This window comes from Tasmannia lanceolata, unplaced genomic scaffold (genome assembly GCF_043159265.1).
Source record: "Tasmannia lanceolata isolate RefF3 unplaced genomic scaffold, GAP_Taslan_0.1 ptg000054l, whole genome shotgun sequence".
NCBI classification, from domain to species: Eukaryota; Viridiplantae; Streptophyta; class Magnoliopsida; order Canellales; family Winteraceae; genus Tasmannia; species Tasmannia lanceolata.
In genome coordinates this window covers 2,219,744-2,237,224 of record NW_027518731.1, presented here as the reverse complement: position 1 = coordinate 2,237,224, position 17,481 = coordinate 2,219,744, and the positions used below count along the sequence as shown (strand labels likewise).

The 17,481-nt window shown below is 38.4% G+C and overlaps 2 protein-coding genes and 1 non-coding gene across 3 annotated transcripts; 1 reads left to right on the top strand and 2 right to left on the bottom strand.

Annotated features, from left to right (window-relative positions):
• Window positions 1-795: 795 nt before the first annotated feature.
• On the bottom strand, window positions 796-10,941 carry CNX7 (co-factor for nitrate, reductase and xanthine dehydrogenase 7). Its single transcript, XM_077375672.1, has 2 exons — window positions 10,783-10,941; window positions 796-1,281 (listed from the first exon to the last, which is right to left on the bottom strand). The coding sequence occupies exon 2, from the start codon at window positions 1,269-1,271 to the stop codon at window positions 954-956; it is 318 nt and encodes a 105-aa protein (XP_077231787.1). The 5' UTR covers window positions 1,272-1,281; window positions 10,783-10,941; the 3' UTR covers window positions 796-953.
• A 343-nt stretch (window positions 10,942-11,284) lies between these two features.
• On the top strand, window positions 11,285-11,366 carry TRNAS-AGA (transfer RNA serine (anticodon AGA)). The gene has a single exon. It is a non-coding gene; the product is annotated as a tRNA-Ser (tRNA).
• Window positions 11,367-11,876: 510 nt separating this feature from the next.
• Window positions 11,877-15,814, bottom strand: LOC143864860 (mannan endo-1,4-beta-mannosidase 5-like). Its single transcript, XM_077375724.1, has 5 exons — window positions 15,446-15,814; window positions 14,750-14,944; window positions 13,129-13,251; window positions 12,781-12,983; window positions 11,877-12,569 (listed from the first exon to the last, which is right to left on the bottom strand). The coding sequence occupies exons 1-5, from the start codon at window positions 15,785-15,787 to the stop codon at window positions 12,065-12,067; spliced, it is 1,368 nt and encodes a 455-aa protein (XP_077231839.1). The 5' UTR covers window positions 15,788-15,814; the 3' UTR covers window positions 11,877-12,064.
• Between the last annotated feature and the right edge of the window lie 1,667 nt (window positions 15,815-17,481).

Genomic DNA, 17,481 nt, shown 5'->3' with positions numbered 1-17,481 from the left:
AGCCACCACTCATTCTTTCTTGTTGAAGAGAGGATTTACAAGATTTTTCTAAACCTAAAAAAAAGCCTCTCATCTTGCTTTCTCACCACAATTAGAAAACCGAATTATGTAACCACTGGTGGTGGGAAACAAGGCAACTTTCCCAACGATATGGACACTGTACCCACACTAGAAAACAATTTCTTCCGACCCAAACCAGACCAATCTAGCACTGTACCACTTCAAACCAATGAAGTACCCGCCATAGAATCAACAGACTAACCAAAATTGAACCTTCAATCAGACTCTATACACCCCCTCCCTGCTTTCGCCTTTTGTAACGCTTCTCACACTAATTTCCTGCTCTGGCAACTATGAAATTAAGAGTTTGCAACCCTTTGGGGTTTCAGAACCCTGCTTTCGCCTTTTGTAACGCTTCTCACACTAATTTCCTGCTCTGGCAACTATGAAATTAAGAGTTCGCAACCCTTTGGGGTTTCAGAATTTGCTTCAAAATGTTGAAAGCAGTGTTTAAAAATGCAAATGCGGAACCCACTCCCCCACCCCGGAAAAAGGCCTTGTCGACTCGCAACGGACATGGCCAAGAATGAGGGTGGCATGACTGAGTACTTACTTGACATGATCATAATTTAGAAGACTCAGAGGAGTTTTTATTGACTCTGTAGGGCAAAACGTGGAACGGGGCCAGGGTATAAGGAAGTCAACTCAGGGAGTCTACGATGACGCGGGGGAGTTTTAAAACTGTGGTTAAAAGATCAAAAGCTCAAAACTGTGCAAATTTATCAGCCTCCAACGAGCAAAACATTTATATGACTGATCAGCATAGATATATAAGAAAACAAACATTGGCAAAAGAAGATTCAAAACAAAGTTTCAGTAGTACATAACATCCTTATTCTCGAAGGAACCTGATATATTCCATCCATACATTTTGAGGCAATGGCAATGGATAATCAACCTCCGCTTATTGGAGGAATGATAGCCAACTCATCTCTGTTTCTCACAATTGCAGATTCCGGTGCATATTCCTCATTCAGCGCGAGAACCATGCAGCCAATGATCTCTTCCAAGCTTGGAAACTCAGTCAAAAGCTTACTCATACAATCACGGGCGGTGCTACCAGATGGAACTTGTAGAGATGTATCTGTCAAGCCAGTAAGATCTCGAGCTCTGGCGAAGAACAAAACCTTTATCTCAACAGATGAATTCTCTTTTGCTGTAGGTGTATTATTTGTTTCTTGGTTTTCAATTACTCTGCTCTGATCATCCATTTAGAAGGCTCTGCAAACCAACATTAACAGGAGACTATAAATTCTGAAACACTGAATGGAAGTACGGAAAACACATCAATGTAAATTTCATAATGAGAAATCAAAACAAAATTCGTTATGTTTTGACAATCTATATTAATAAATCATGCAATTCTCGCAAAAGTGGGGTGGCATAATATTCGCGGTCATTAATGGTTTTCAGGTTAGTTTTATCTTATCGATTGAATGATGATCAAATAGGATTTTTTACACCAACTAACTTTCCATCTCAAGCTTTCTAGAATGATGCTCTACATAATTCATTATCATAGATCTGCCACTAAAATGTTTAAACTAATTAGAAGGGATGCTAAAGTAAAGTTGATGAAATTTATGGAGTGCTATTTTTGATGAATTGTTTCTATGGGGATGAACAGCACACCTTGCTGAGTAATTTTTCTGCAGAACAGGGGTAATTTCTATTGTTTTCTTTTCTCATTTTTTTGCTCAATTAAAGCCTTCCCAGTCGTGTTCTGTTTGTAGTGAGTATATTCCCCAATTTTTATTGAAAATCCCTCTTCTCTTTTTTTTTTAAAGTTGACATATATATATATATATATATATATATATATATATATATATATATATATATATAGAGAGAGAGAGAGAGAGAGAGAGAGAGAGAGAACATTTCCTACACACTTGTGTAGGTAACTTACCTACACACTACCTTAAAATACAGTGGGGGCCCACATTGTTTGGGTGATCCAAACAATTCATTTAAATGGTCCTCACATAGATAGGGTGTCCACAAAAAATCAGATCCATAGGATCATCCCAACCCTACGATTTGTGGAGGTAAAATGGACGTGTATAAACCTTCACAAATTAGTCCATTTTTTGCCTCCATAGTTTGAATGGTTAGGATGATCCTATGGATCTGATTTTTTGTGGACACCCTATCTATGTGAGGACCATTCAAATGAATGGTTTGGATCACCCAAACAATGTGGGCCCCCACTGTATTTTAAGGTAGTGTGTAGGTAACTTACCTACACAAGTGTGTAGGAAATGTTCTCTCATATATATATATATATATATATATATATATATATATACTTGTAAGAATTACATTGGGGACCAGGGGTCCCATCTTACATTTAAGTAGCATTTGTTCAAGGGAGTACTCCTGAACCATAAGGAAAAACAAAATTAAGAACTACCTACTATTTCATCAAAATGTAATAACACTAATTAATCAATCCTTCCAGTTCCATTGCAAACACCAACTAAGGACGAGGTTACAACCTTTCCATCAAACCAACAATCTGTTCTTCTTAACTCCAGACGCCACCAACGGCGAAATGCCAGGATCTCTCAAACTGATGCCACCAACGGCGAAAAATTCCTCTTCTAGTCGTAGACATACAGAAAATTAGACATAACCTCTAGTTCGCAGCAATAAGACATCAGTAAGGCAGGAAGCAAATCATGGAAAAAGTTAGATTGTTAACCACAATACTCAATACACAATGAGACTAACTACTACTCTAAAGAGTTTCGAAGGGGTTTTTTCGAAGGGGTTTACGACCAGTTATCTGGGTAAGCCACTTCTCCTGTTCTCCCAGGAAAACTAACTGGTACAAGGACAAACAGGGATTTAAGAGAGAAATCAAGGTTGTGGGGAAATACAAGGCTCGAGTGAGCCACCAGCGCCGTTCCCTCTACTACAAGTGCCTACATGTTAAATGAATTGGCATTACCAAAAATCATCTACGCCTTTGTCACCATGAGGGGTTGCATACAAAACTATGAAAAAGGAAGCACCTTCTCACCACCAATCACCACCATATTCTCATATGTGGCTGGTCATATCTTTTTAGCTATCTTAGGAACATTTCTGGCCCAAACTGTTCTAGACAAATTGGCAAGATAGATATTTCCGAGAGCTTTCAAACACAGTATTAGTCACAAGACCCATAAAGATCGGTGTGGTCTCAACTATTTCTTTTTGGTAGCTAAGCTGAAATTGAACCCAAAACCTTGTAATGGTGTAAGAAGCTGAAATTGAACCCAAAACTTGGTGGTCTGACACTCATTTAAAAAAAAGAAATACAAGAGAAAAAGGAAATTTTACAGTTTACAGAAACATTGGATCTAAAACAGATCCAGCATCTCCTAAAAAACCTGAGTCGTAAAAGGACTTGCCTTATGGCAAGGCTACTATAGTAAAGGAGCTCATTAGCCATGGTTTAGTCTTTGGGCACAAATCAGAAAAAAACAAGAGGATCAGCGAGTAACAAGTGATTGAGTCCTTTCTAGTCTAAACTATAAACCAATATTGCTAGGCTAAGAAACAGAGGAAGGAATGATTCTCTAATCCATTCTAAGAATATGGATTGAAAGAGGATCAAGAATATTTGATCTTTGTTGTTGTTTTTCTACAACTAAAGCCTTTAATATGCCTCTGTAACAGTCCACAATGGTTATAACACTAATGCAGCGAGATACCAATTGATCATGGCTTTCGAAAATATCATTCCATGTGATGAGCTGGTAGAACTCTTCTTTTTCTTCCCCTCTGAATGATAGCTGGTAGAAGTAGAACTCTTCAGTGTATTCATTCATAATGATCTCCTTTGACATAAATATTGAAGCTTTGAAAAGAGGGTTAATTGGATGGTAGAATTTATCTTTTAAATTTGACTTCTCCCAACTAGTTATCCTTGGTTTCCCTTTTCATTCTCACATTATATATTAAGTTGTTCTCACCATGTTGATGCATAGCCTTTCCATTTTATGGGAATGAACTTCACTTTGTGGTCATTGTGCATATGTGTATCATAAAAATCTGATCCAAGTGTTCACCCAATCGATGTACTCTTTGGGACGCATTTTTCAATAGAACTCAAGAATTTTAACATTAATATTCATAACTTTATATATTCTCTCATTCCTTCGGTTGGACCTCTGGTAACCTCCCTCTTCATGAGGGTCTTTGTGCGGAGCATGATCATGGAAACGGTTGAAGTCTCCTTCTGATTCATCATCATTGTCACGAGGTAATGGAAGTTCTTACTCGCAAAACATTGGGTGAGTTCTTCTACTTGCCTTTGTAGATCCTGGATTTCCAGACCGCGATTATTAAGAGGCCAATTTTCATGTCCCCTTCAATTAGCCATGGGATCGTAAAAATCACAAATTCCCTAAGTATAAATGACTAGGTTTTGATACCAAATGACTCAAATTCAAATCTATCTGAATATGAATAAATAGAACTTGGATAAAAAATACCAAATGAGGTAAGGAGATAAATAGAAACACAATGTTAAAGATAAAACAACTTTTAACACTACTCAAAAGTTGAATGAAAGATAAGTTGGTTGTCCATGCTATATTCCTTCAAGGAACAATATTTAAAGCATATTAGTATAAAATGTCATCTAAATTAAAAAGTGACTTACATGAATCGACCCTCTAGTTTATACAGTCAAACATTAAAGATTTGGGACAAGTTACAAAACATAGAAAAAGATGGAAATTAAAAGTATGCAACCTCGGAACAATAAACAATGCATGCAGAAAAATAACACATGATTCCAATGTAGTCAACCTTTGGAAAATACAACTCTCATAACTATCCATTGGGGCTTCCAATATTTGGTCAAATTATATTGACTACAATTGTTTTCTTTACCAAAATATGCCCTCCTTTATGTTAATTTGATAATTTCCATTTCTGCCCTTTCTTTTGTCCTTTCCCATTATATCCCTTTTCGTAAATGATGAAAAAGTCCTCCTTGTCGTCCTCCTTGTCAAGTTGTGAACCTCGTTCTGATTGCATCAGACCGATTCCCCTAGACCAAGGTGTCCCACCCCAGGCATGTGTCATTTGGCCTTATAATTTGCACTTCTAGCATTCTATTGCATGGATCCTTCAACCCATTGGTAGAGCCAAAATGAAACATAGATTCTATTATTGACCCAAACGATATGGACTCCAAAAAAAATATGAAACTTCAATCCCACTTTTCCATGGAGATAAACATATAGCTATCTAGCCACCCCATCTCTCTTGATCTCCTTCCACCCTCCCCGTATGCCATTGCCACCTTCTATAATTTGCAATTTTTTTTTTTGAAAAACGACATATTTTCATTGATACTATAAAGATTACAATGGGACCAGGGGTCCCCCTAGCAATACACAGCATCAAAGAAGAACAGGCCAGGGCATACCCTGGGCCAGAAAGGTGAAAGAGAAGATATACTGCTTTCAATCCTCTCCAAAAAGGGCTTGGCCCCAACTGTACCAAAAATACTGTCTTGCGATCTTGCTTCTTTTTTATCCATCATCTTCCTCCATAAACATTCCCCAAAAAATATGAGTTCATCCACACCCACCAAAACCATTTAATAAGAACATTTCCGGAGTTCATCCAAGAAGCTTTGGAGGAGGGAAATCGGCAAACCCAAGGCATCTGCTTCCGGGTTTCTTTCCAAGAAGCCAGGGGAAGATCGTGTCTCAATTTCTCCCTCTAGGAAGAAAATGGGCACCTTCCTCGAGGCTTCGCATAATCTACTCCGCCGCCTCCTATCATCTGGCGAATCTCCATAGATATCATGAAAGGCGTTGGTGGATGCTAGCTTTTCATCATAAACCATTCTGCTTATCTTGTGAAGAATTGATTTCAGCACCATGATTTCCATGAAGAGATTCCTCTTTCGGCCCCCTGGACAGGAAGATGATTCTTGATTCAAAGGTTCTTGATTGTGCTTTTTTACTTTCCCGAAGGTAAAGGAAACCCTTAAAATATGGCCTCGCCATGAGGATCCTATCCTTAACCCAAAAGACCTAAATACCTTTGGCAGAAATATCTAATTATTACTATTAAGTAAGCCATCCCATCCCATCCAGGAGAGCCTGCGCATCTTCCCAAGGTGGAATATTAAGGCAGATGCATCGAGAGGAGATATGACGTTTTCTTGCCCTCTCCACCTCTAACCAGAGAAAGAAAAGAAGAAATATATTCACTCCTCGACCCTGAATCTCTATCCTGCTCCAAGGAAGAGGTCCAAGTCGGGAATACGCAATTAATCAATCCTTCCCATTTTGGAGAAGGATTTTAGCCTTTTAGGATCTTGAGTAATCTATTCTTCTTTGATCCTGGATTCGAGGACAAGGTGTTCTCCAAAGATTTCATCATTTCACTGTGATGAGAATGAGGCCACTTGGCCGCCGACTTTGAACCATTATAAACGCCAGAAGAAACTCGATAGTCAAACATTTTCCTAACTTTTGAGCGCTGACCATCTGACTTGGTAATCGTGTCCAAGCAGTCTACTTTCCGCCTAGGGATAGATCTAGGCTCAGGTATCACAGGACAGTCCATCGGATTTTCGGGGCGAGCGAAAAAGGCCTTTCTCGGGGGCGCAGCCTTGAAGATTTGAAGACTTGAAATTTGAAATCCCTGTGGGGTTCAACGGCTCCCCGGAAAAAGGACCCCCGATCACCAGAGGATATTCCCCCGGCTACAAGAGTCCAAGCCAGGGAGAACAAAATCAGGGATTGCCTTCGAAAGCTCAATCCCAACTGTGTAGATCTGATCAGAGGCTTTGAGTTTAACACAAGAGTGAAAGAAATGCCAACGGGGAGCTATGATTTTGGCGGAAACAAAACTCATGCAATTCTGATGATGACCTTCCATTTTGATTTCTACAACCTTACCAAAAAGACATCCTAACGCCTCCACCGTTGAAACAGCCCATGCATGTAGAGGGATGCCGAAAAAGTGAACCCAAAAATCTCCTCTCCCTGAATGAATTCCATTTTCCATGGTGAGAGGGAGAACAAATGATTGTCCAGGGCCTCAGATCCCTTAGCAAGAATCTGGTAAGGCTTGAGATTCAGACTCAAACATAAAGAGGACAACATCTGACGCCAAAATAGTGGGGCATTGTAAGGATGGGATACCCCATAACACTTGAGCCCAATTCCAGAGCTCCTGCAGGGATTCGTTAGGGTTCTTCTTTTTCCCTAACAAGCAAGCTTTTAATGAACCCATACGATTCTCCACTTCCTTGCCCGAGATAGATAGAGATGGAAACCCTGAATTGTTGTGACGGGATATTTTACCCGAATCAGGTTCTCACCACTATTAGAAGCCTCCATAGAGGAACTAGAATGAGGAACCCACTGGAAGGAGGTTCTGGCATGATGACACTAGCGGCATTTCTTCTGCCATCTGAGATTAAGGTATTGACAGGAAGAGCACAACCAGTTTTGTTTGTTGTCTGAGACAAGCCCGAGATTCACATAGGATCTCCTCCCCCCAAACGGGCTGCCCCCCCCCCCCCCCCCACAGGTTGGAGAGGGGGACAGATTCGCTCTAGTTGTCGGACATCTTCTACAACTTTTCCTCCATCCAAAGTTATTGTAATGACAATGAAAGCATTTCCAATCTTCCAATGATCCACCGCCCTCAACCGCCCACCTGTAGCTCCCTCTCATTTTTGTGGGAACCCCATCATCATCTTGTTGTTGTTGTTGGTTCAAACTGATTCCTTCAAACTCCTTTTTTTTCTTCTTTCCTTTCTCCTACCCTGAAAATGAACTAATTTAGTTCCTACATTTTACCCCAAAACCAAAAACTCCCATTTGACTCCTCTGTCATTTTTTGTTGTTGATCATTTTGAGTCGTGGGGTTTTGCCCCTTGGCCTTCTAGAGGTAAAGCTTCTTTAGAGCATGTTCTCTACTGCAATTCTTTGGCTTTATAATTTGCAATTTTAGCCTCTTATTGCAGGAAAAGTTGTAATATTTTTGGCAATGTTATTGCAAAAGGCCTTTTAAATGCCTTGGTCAAGATTAAAAGAGAACATATATATCTCATTATTGATGCAAAACATGAGCACCCCGAGAAAAAATGTGGAATTTGAATGTCCATTTTTCCACAGATCTGCATCCTCTCTTAAAAACAAAAGAGGAACATTACAAGAGGGGGAGAGCTTTCCCCACTGTTGAAGTATAAATGATTAAATAACACCTTCTCTAACAGCTTAAGCTTTTGGAGTAATTGGTTGTTTCACATGGTATCAGCGCTACAGGTTCTGGGTTCAAATCTCACAACTCCTTGTTAAAAGTCTATGTGTAAGGCCAACCCAAAAACAGAAGGCCACACGTGAGGGGGAGTGTTGAAGTATAAATGATTAAATAACACCTTCTCTAAAAGCTTAAGCTTCTGGAGTTATTGGTTGTTTCACACCCACAATCATCTAGGGTCAAGATAGTGGAGACAGCTTCCCTACCAAATCTACCCACTAATCCATTTACTTATCTATGGATGTGATAAGAAACTATTAATATCCAACCACACAATCTCATCCCTTTACGTGATTAATTCTAAAATCTAATGCCACCCACAAATATTGGCAACAAAACATGAAGTCTACCTTAGAAAATCCAAAAGGGCAAAACCAAGCTCATAAAACATCCTAATATCTAATCCTCAAAAAAAAAAAAGCATCATAATACCAAAAGCACCCTCCTTAAATTGTGGAATTTCTTCTATGTGACACGATGAATGTGTATCTCCTCAAGTTTGCTCTAAAATGACAGAAATACCTAAATTACGTCTAAGTTACCAACAACTGATTTTTTGGCATCCTAAAAATGGAAATGAAATAGATGAAATACTCTCTATCAGTGTATTACATATGAAATACCACTATATGTAGTACTGTAGTAGTTTTGTGTAAGTGTATATTGTGTGCAACTAGCATTATTACATTTTTTGTTGAGACGGAACTAAATGTGTATTAGTGTACTACATACTTATATTGTTCATTTCTTTAGTTCCCACTTGTTTATAGAGTTAGTTATAGTGGTAGATAGACAAGTAGATAGACAACTAGTCAAACAAGCCCGACAAGTCTCACCAAAGACTAGAAACTTTATAATTTACATTAAAATTGTCAAAATATAGATATGCTAACAAAATATGCCAAAAAATAAAAAGTAAAAATAAAAGTGTATAGGCATCTTTGGTGTGCACTATCTGCATTGGTCTAACTTTGGGACTATGTGAGAGGGGGGGGGGAAGGAAACCATAAGTGTATGACACAAAAAAGCCCTTGTAGATATTGATTGGAAATTTATATATATATATATATATATATATATATATATATATATATATATATATATATATATATATATATATATATATATATAGTTGCTTTGTGAAGGCCTCCCAAACAACAGTGTATCATCGACATGCTAAAGATGAGAAACTATTGACCAAATTTGAAACCCCATTACAGAAATCTTGCCTTAACTCTTTGATACACCATCTATGAAAAAAAAAGAAAACCAAGATCTCTAGAAGCATACTCTGACAAATGGGCAAGACAAGAAACATTAGTTTGTAGCATCAATCTTAATTATTGTATACCGTGATACATACATTGACGATCCTAAACATCATGGTAATCACAAATGATTGACAATGGAGCAGATCTCCATATGCATTGCTAAGCGAATTCCAAACACAACCAATCAAATTTTGGGTCCGAGGGTGAATGGACCAAAAACCAAAAACTAAAATTACAGGACTTTCCTAGCCATCAGACCAATGGCATGTAATAGACAGATACCAAAAAAAAGGCATGCTTACATTCAACGAAAAAAAATAAAATAAAAAAATAAAAAAACTGGACGATTAGAACCATCCAATCAGTGCAATTTTTTAATAATTGCCCATCTATGGTGGAGCCAATGATTTGGACAATCCTGATCAGCACCATTTGTACAGTAGAAATGTGCCTACTTTGCTTGGCTACACTGTAGTTTCACTTCAAATAATAATAATAAGAATAATAGCATGAACAACGACATTAATAGTATTACAGAGATGATATACGTACTCCTTTGTTCAGCTATTAGCCTCCTCTTCATTTAAATTTTCTCTGATTGGCTGTTGATACCTTGTTTGAAATTGCACCAACCAATGAGAAATGTGTAAAGTAGAGAAGACACTATCCAAACAAGGGAGGGCAGATTTTTATTTTTTTTTGTTGAGATTTGGGGTGTGCAGATATCATCTTCTTAACAATAATGCTAATGTCTTACAGTGATAATATCATCAATTAGAGAAATGGGTGTTCGCCGTAATATAAAGTTTGCTTTGGTATAATATCAAGTTTGAATGCTGAAGGATCTTAGCCTGTTAACATTTGAGCTCATACTCAACCAAATACCTCACAAAATCACACTTAAGCTAAGTCTACACTTATAAAAACTTCTCTTGGGAATTCTACCAAACAAGTAATGTGCACATGAAAAAACCCACTCTTGAATCCAAACTGTTTTGTGGGTCTCTCTTAGTTTCATTCAGAAAAAAAGACAAGTAAGAAAAAAGGGTGTAGAGCTTTTGAACCCAAACCGTTTTGTGGGTCTCTCTGGATTTCACTCAGAAACAAATTAGAAGTAACAAATTACGAGTAAGCAAAGATTCATTAAGAAACTAAGGCTTACCTTTGGGTAATCTTCTTCTTCCTCCTTTATTTCTTCTTCTTTGGGCGTGATATTTTTCTGTGGGGGATTCAATGAAATTGAAATTAGAATGTTTTTTTTGTTTTTGTTCTGTGTTTTTCCGGGTAGGTTAGCTATTTGCATATAAAGAACATGAACATGAGTTCATTTGGCCCCACCATGGAAGCGTCACCCTTTTACTTTTTCAACCATCCATTTGTACGCCACTAATCAGAGGATTAGGGAAATCTAAAGATGAGATATTTCAGGCTTGAACCATCCACAATGGGGCCTAGTAGATGAACGGTTTGGATCATTGAAAGGATTTCCCTAACTTAGTGGGACATGATGGTCCCACTTTGGATAAGCCACATCCAAAATGTTGTACCAGTTGAATCCTCCTAACCATTGGATCAATGGATCTCACCCCTCGAATAAGGATTTTGAATGGTTCCATATGTTGATATTGTATTTATATTATTAAAATGAACAATTGTCATCAGAGGTGACCGTGCCGGAGTGGTTATCGGGCATGACTAGAAATCATGTGGGCTCTGCCCGCGCAGGTTCGAATCCTGCCGGTCACGTTTATTTTATTTTTCAAGTTTCAAGTTTCTTTTTAGGAAAAGGAAAGCGATATATTCGCCCAAGTTTCTTTCCTGGGCCACCCCCGGTAGTGTATTTATAAATTACTCTTTTACACTAAAAGGGGATGGTCCGGGGAAGAAAAGGGGTTGAATTATATATTTCAAGTCCTTTTTGTTTGAAATTCAGTTATTTATAGGAAAAGACAAGCAAAAAAGGGGTATAAGAATTCAATTATGTATTTTAGAAGATTTTTCTCCACAATGATAAGTGCATAGAACTTGAGTATAAGTGACAATTCGCTTGATTACTCTCTCTCTCTCTCTCACTCTCTTTCTCATTGGAGTGTATAAGAATTCAATTATGTATTTTAGAAGATTCTAAAACATTCTTATGTGTCTTAGAGGAATTTAATTAATTGATAGTTTGGTAAAGATTAATATGATATGTGATAAAAAGCAAGAAATACCAAAGTAAACATAGTAATTCATTGAACTAAGATGCCATTGTAATAAGGGGAAAAAGATAAATAATTATCACTCATATATCACTAAACATCATAATAAGACAAGAAAAAAAATCATTTTATTACATCTATTCCCTTTCAAGTTTCAACGCATAAAACCCTAAACCCTAAACCCTAGGGCGATGACTTCCCGCCTCTCCTTGGCCGAGTTACTCCATGACCATGTTTTCAGCCTTATGGTCTACCCAAAACGTGACCATGCTTCGCGTTGTTTGGACCACTCAACGAATGACCATGTGGGTTGCTTCGTCTATGATTGTTGGCCCTACTTAACGTATGGGCGTGGGCCGTGTTCAACGTATGTCCGTGGGGCCCATTAAGAATGTGAGAAAGGGCACTCATTCTATGAGATTGGCTAGTAATTACACCACTTGTGGAGGGATTTTGAGATAGGATTATCTCATAACCATCATAGTATGGATCCATCCCTTCCTCCATGATCTGCCAAACCAAGCCGCCGCCGATTGCTCCTCCGCTTCGAGCAAAGTTGTAGATATTACTATAAATGGCACTCAAGAACGAATTCCTGCCGCTTAAACTGTACCCCGGATCTTTCTTCGATTTTCCAAATTCGGCGAAAACCAGAGGTTTCTTCAATATCGTCCTTGAGTCCTGCCAGTGACTCGACATCCACCTTTGCATGAACTCCATTTGCGAGTTATCGTTTTGTCCAGACAGCCTGTAGAAAAAAGAAAATTTTCAACACCTACAATTTTTATAATACTTTCTATATTATGCATGAGTTTCAAGTAGACTCAATGAGTTTTAGAAATAAGATGATTTTATGCTTTTAACTCAAAAATGAAAAAAAAAAAATACAATTAAGTTTATTTTTGTATAAAAAAGAAAAAAATTTTATATACCAAGGGTTAATGAGATTCTTGACTTACCATATATCAGGATATGCATGTATTGTGGCAAAATCAATCTCCTTAATGAGGTGGTTGCTTATGAAATCAGTCCCCACTTGATATCCAGGGTTATTTTGCTTTTTTTCAGGCATTGAATCCCCATAGAAACCTTCCATGCCTATCTCAAGCAAGTGGTTGCTGTCTAGAGACTTTGTAAATGTTGCCATTTCTTGAGCCCAAGCCTGTTTTGTGAACTAATATTAGTGATTTTTAAAAAAAATCTCAATAATTAAATTTACATTATTATAATATTAGGACTAGCATAAAAATTAAATGGATGCTCATATTCCGCCGATTACGTGGGCGGAAAGGGGCGGCGGGGCTCACTTGGACCATTCTTCCGGAGTAGTCTGATTGGCAACGGGGTTCATTCATGAGCTCCCAGGCCATGATCGTGGGGTCGTCTTTGTACATGATTCTAGTGATGGTGTTGTACCTAGTCAATACTCTCTGCAAGACAAACCATTGCAATATTAGAAACAAATCGAGTTTATGAATTGTATATCTATGCATGCATGCCTAAAATAAATGTACTTGTACATACACAAAAAAATCTATACACAGAGAGAGAGAGAGAGAGAGAGGTGTAGTTACACGTACGGGTAGCTAACTTAGCTACTCCGTCGGCTTAAAATACAGTGGGGCCCACATTGTTTTGGTGATGCAAACCATTCATTTGATGGGCCCTCACATGGATAGGGTGTGCCCAAAAAATCAGCTCCATAGGATCATTCCAACCCTACGATTTGTGGAGGTAAAAATGGACGTGTAAAAACCTTCACTAATCTGTCCATTTTTGCCTCAACAGTTTGAAGGGTTGGGATGATCCAATGGAGCTGATTTTTTGGGCACACCCTATCAATGTGAGGGCCTATCAAATGAATGGTTTGGATCACCCAAACAATGTGGGCCTACTGTATTTTAAGCCGATGTATTTTAAGCCGATGGAGTAGCTAAGGTAGCTACCCGTACGTGTAGCTACACTTTTCATATATATATATATATATATATATATATATAATTGAAATAATATTTCCACTCTCTTTCCTAGCATTTCACCCTCTTTTGTTAATCTTTTCTAGGAAATGGCTTCATTTTTTCCAGAAAAGAAATCCAAGAGGAGGGTGAAAATATCAACTTTACATACACACACCCCAATATTATATATATATATATATATATATATATATATATATATATATATATATATATATATATATATATGGGAATAATATTTTCATAATTTTTTCTTCATTTTCACCCCATTTGGGGTTATCTTTTCTTATAAATGACAGCATTTTCTCCTCCCATTGGTTGGCTTTTCGGTTCCGTTTCCTTCGACGTAAGAATGAGCATAAAACAAATTTTACACCAATGTTTTCACTTTAAAAGTGTCATAAGATTTGCTGTATGTTCATTTTACATTAAAAAGAAAAAGAGCCTTTTTGCAAAGGAAGCCATTTTCTAGAAAGGACTATTGGACTAACAAAAAGGGGTAGAAGGGGGAGAGGGGAGAGGGGAGAGGGGAGAGAGGATATCGTTTTCTTATGTATATAAGGATTTGATATCCCACCACCATGTTTTATTAATCACTCTAATCTCGAAAGAGCTTTACAAGTGGCATTGGCCTTCTTCACTCTTGTTTCATTAATCACTCTAATCTCGAAAGTGCTTTACAAACGGCATTGCCTTTCTTCACTCACTCGTTATAGCTGAGTCGGGCTTTCTCCCATTAACAACATGCTCTCAATAGCAATTCAAAGTGGTGATTAATAAAGTGTAGAGTGCCATTATTAAAATAGGCGCGCAGTGGGGATATTATTTCCATATGCATAAAAACACACTAGATACCTTATGCACCCATGCACGATGCGTGGATGTGTGCATGCTCTATGCATATTTATTAATGTTTCTGCAACATTTGATCGATTATTTTTTCTTAAATTACCTTGATATGATTTTTGTAGTAACCCTTCACCACCGGATTCGTATAGAAATCATCGTCGCTGTTAATTTTCACGCCAGCGTTTCTAGCCCACTGCACATATTGTGGTCTTCCGCCATAATCATTGTAATTGTTAACGAAGCTCAAAATCAGACGAACTCCATATTTTCGAGCCTCCGAGATCACGAAATCCAGCCCCTGAGAGATAAACTAATATTAGTAGAATGGTATGGCATTCTAATGTATAAACAATAACTCTTATATATGTTGTTTCTCTGCAAATTCAAGAAAATTTAAATATATATTATATAAAAAATCGGAAAATAACCCATTTCTTTCCTACCAATGAATCTCACCTCTCCAATTTCTATTATTTATATTACTAAAATGACCAAAATACCCTTTTCAACAACATGACCAAAATGCCCTTTCGTGAAAATATATGTGAAGACATATATATAAATAGCTATTTCTCATAGGAATGAAAATTAAAGATGAAAAATAGAGAAATACCCCAATCAGATGTCTCCCACCCAATTTCTATTATTTAGATTAATAAATATCCAAAATACCCTTCTTAGTAAAATTACCAAAATGCCCCTCCATGGTTATACATGTAAAGAGACACATAAGATATAAATAGTTCATAGATCAATATATGAAGATTGAAGAAGAAAAATAGCCACATTATTCGCGAACCTGAAAAACCCGTTCGTCGTAGACACCTGGTGACATCTGGAGAGCCAGACTGCCTCCGTCGCTGAAAGCCCATGTCCGGCAGACATAGAGGCCGGCGGCGGCCGTCCGCCGGAAAACATTGGACACCTTATACCTCTCACCGGGCTCAGCTGCAACATGCATCATCCAATAAGAGTTGAACCCATTGAAGAGGAAAGGTGAGCCATTGAGGACAAATTCTGCATTCTGGGTCCTCACAAACCCTCTAATATGTGGAACCCTTGCCTCACAAACTAGAGCCACAAGGGCAGAAATCAAAATCAAAATTCTCCAAATATAGCTTGTTCTACTAGTGCTAGCCATTTTGGTGGGGGGAAGAGATTAATGTGAGATGTGGGGTGTGTGTTGAGTGGGGAAGTTGTGGGGTGGTATTTATAGGGAGATTAGGCGTAGAGATTGATGCTAGAAATAGTAAGATTTGCAGGAATTAAGTGGGGCTTTCGGCGTTGGGGTTGGGGTGGGGCCCACTAAAGTTGTAGGAAAGCTAAAGTTAGCAAAATGCATGGGGAGGGAGTGCATGGGAAATACACGGTTGGTTGAAAACGTTCGTTGAGAGGAACATGGGATTGGCGAATAATGGGGCCCACATTGCATAACTGAAGTTGACATGGTGCACAAGTGGAGCATCTGATGACGTGGATTCTGACAGTTAGCCGTTTAACTTCGAAGAAATTCATGAGAGAATTTACCTCTGGCATTTTATCTTCTCGAGAGAAACTCGAATTTTATCAACTCAAATCTTTTGCAGAAGTAATGCATATAGGAGATGTGAGGAATGATAGATGCAAGGGCGCCCTTTCCTAAAGAGCTGGAAAAGGGCCCTTGATTGGATTACGTCAATTTCGGCAACCGATTTTGCCCTTTCCTAAAGAGCTGGAAAAAGGCCCTTGATCGAATTACGTCAATTTCAGTAACCTCTTAAAATCGGTTGAGAAAGTAAAATCGGCTGCACTTAATGATGTAAATCCAATCAAGGGCCTTTTCCAGCTCTTTATGCAAGGGCGCCCCTTGCATCTACTAGGGGTGGACATGGTTCGGTTCGGTTCGGTTTTGGGGTATACTTAGAACCGAACCACATATAATCGGTTCCCTGAAATTGGAACCAGAACCGAACCATATAAGTTTGGAACCGAACCGAACCAGAACCATATATAATCGGTTCGGTTCGGTTCTAGGTTTATTCAACCTTCACCAAATGTAGATATTTTGCCTAATCGTGTTTATAATCGATTCGGTTCGGTCATGTTTATATATGAACTACAAACACTAACAGGCACAAATTTAGGATAATCAGGCACAAATTTGGGCAATGCAAAAATTATATATGAACTATAAACAGGCACAAATTTGGGGGATGAATTAAAATTTTAAAGGCAAAGCAACACGTTCAAGATGGGTGAATTAAAAGGGGGTGGCGTGATTTTATCAAATGAGGAGGCATTGGGTTTTAAGGTAAGAGTCTGTTTTCGGTTCCGGGATCCCAAACCCATAACCGAACCGAATTTTCACTAGTTCCAGGATATCAGAACCGGAACCGGAACCGAACCATATAGATATATGGTTCGGTTTGGTTCCTCGGTTCAAACTGGAACCATGTCCACCCCAAGCATCTATCATTCCTTAGGAGGAGTGCTAAAATAAGGGCCGCCCTTGCAAAAATAAGGGGAAATGGCGCTCTCATTGGCTGCATGTCAACAAACTCTGAGTTTGCAGCTATTATAAATGCAGTTTGTTGACATGCAGACAATGGGGCGCCCTGAAATTAGACTTACATCTGGTATTGAGTCACGCTCGTGAATTGAGAATTGGGCAAAAAAGAGGGCGGAAAAAGTGGGAAAGAGGCCCTGTTTTCCGTTGGCCCACGAAGGTTTCCATGTTACAGTTATGTCACCGCTCAAGTGGCAGTTATGTCGGGTAGTAATTTCCCAGGAAAACCCTTTCTTTCTAATTATTTTCATAGGCGGTAAGATAGGCATGTGATGTGATCATACGAGTGA

What these genes read in the sequence shown, in the direction of transcription:
- CNX7 (XM_077375672.1), bottom strand. Translation starts at nt 1,271, where the DNA reads ATGGATGATCAGAGCAGAGTAATTGAAAACCAAGAAACAAATAATACA.
- LOC143864860 (XM_077375724.1), bottom strand. Translation starts at nt 15,787, where the DNA reads ATGGCTAGCACTAGTAGAACAAGCTATATTTGGAGAATTTTGATTTTG. An exon ending in ACTACAAAAATCATATCAAG is followed by an intron (nt 13,252 to 14,749) that starts GTAATTTAAGAA and finishes TTTGTCTTGCAG; the next exon opens with AGAGTATTGACTAGGTACAA. An exon ending in ACTCCGGAAGAATGGTCCAA is followed by an intron (nt 12,984 to 13,128) that starts GTGAGCCCCGCC and finishes TTCACAAAACAG; the next exon opens with GCTTGGGCTCAAGAAATGGC.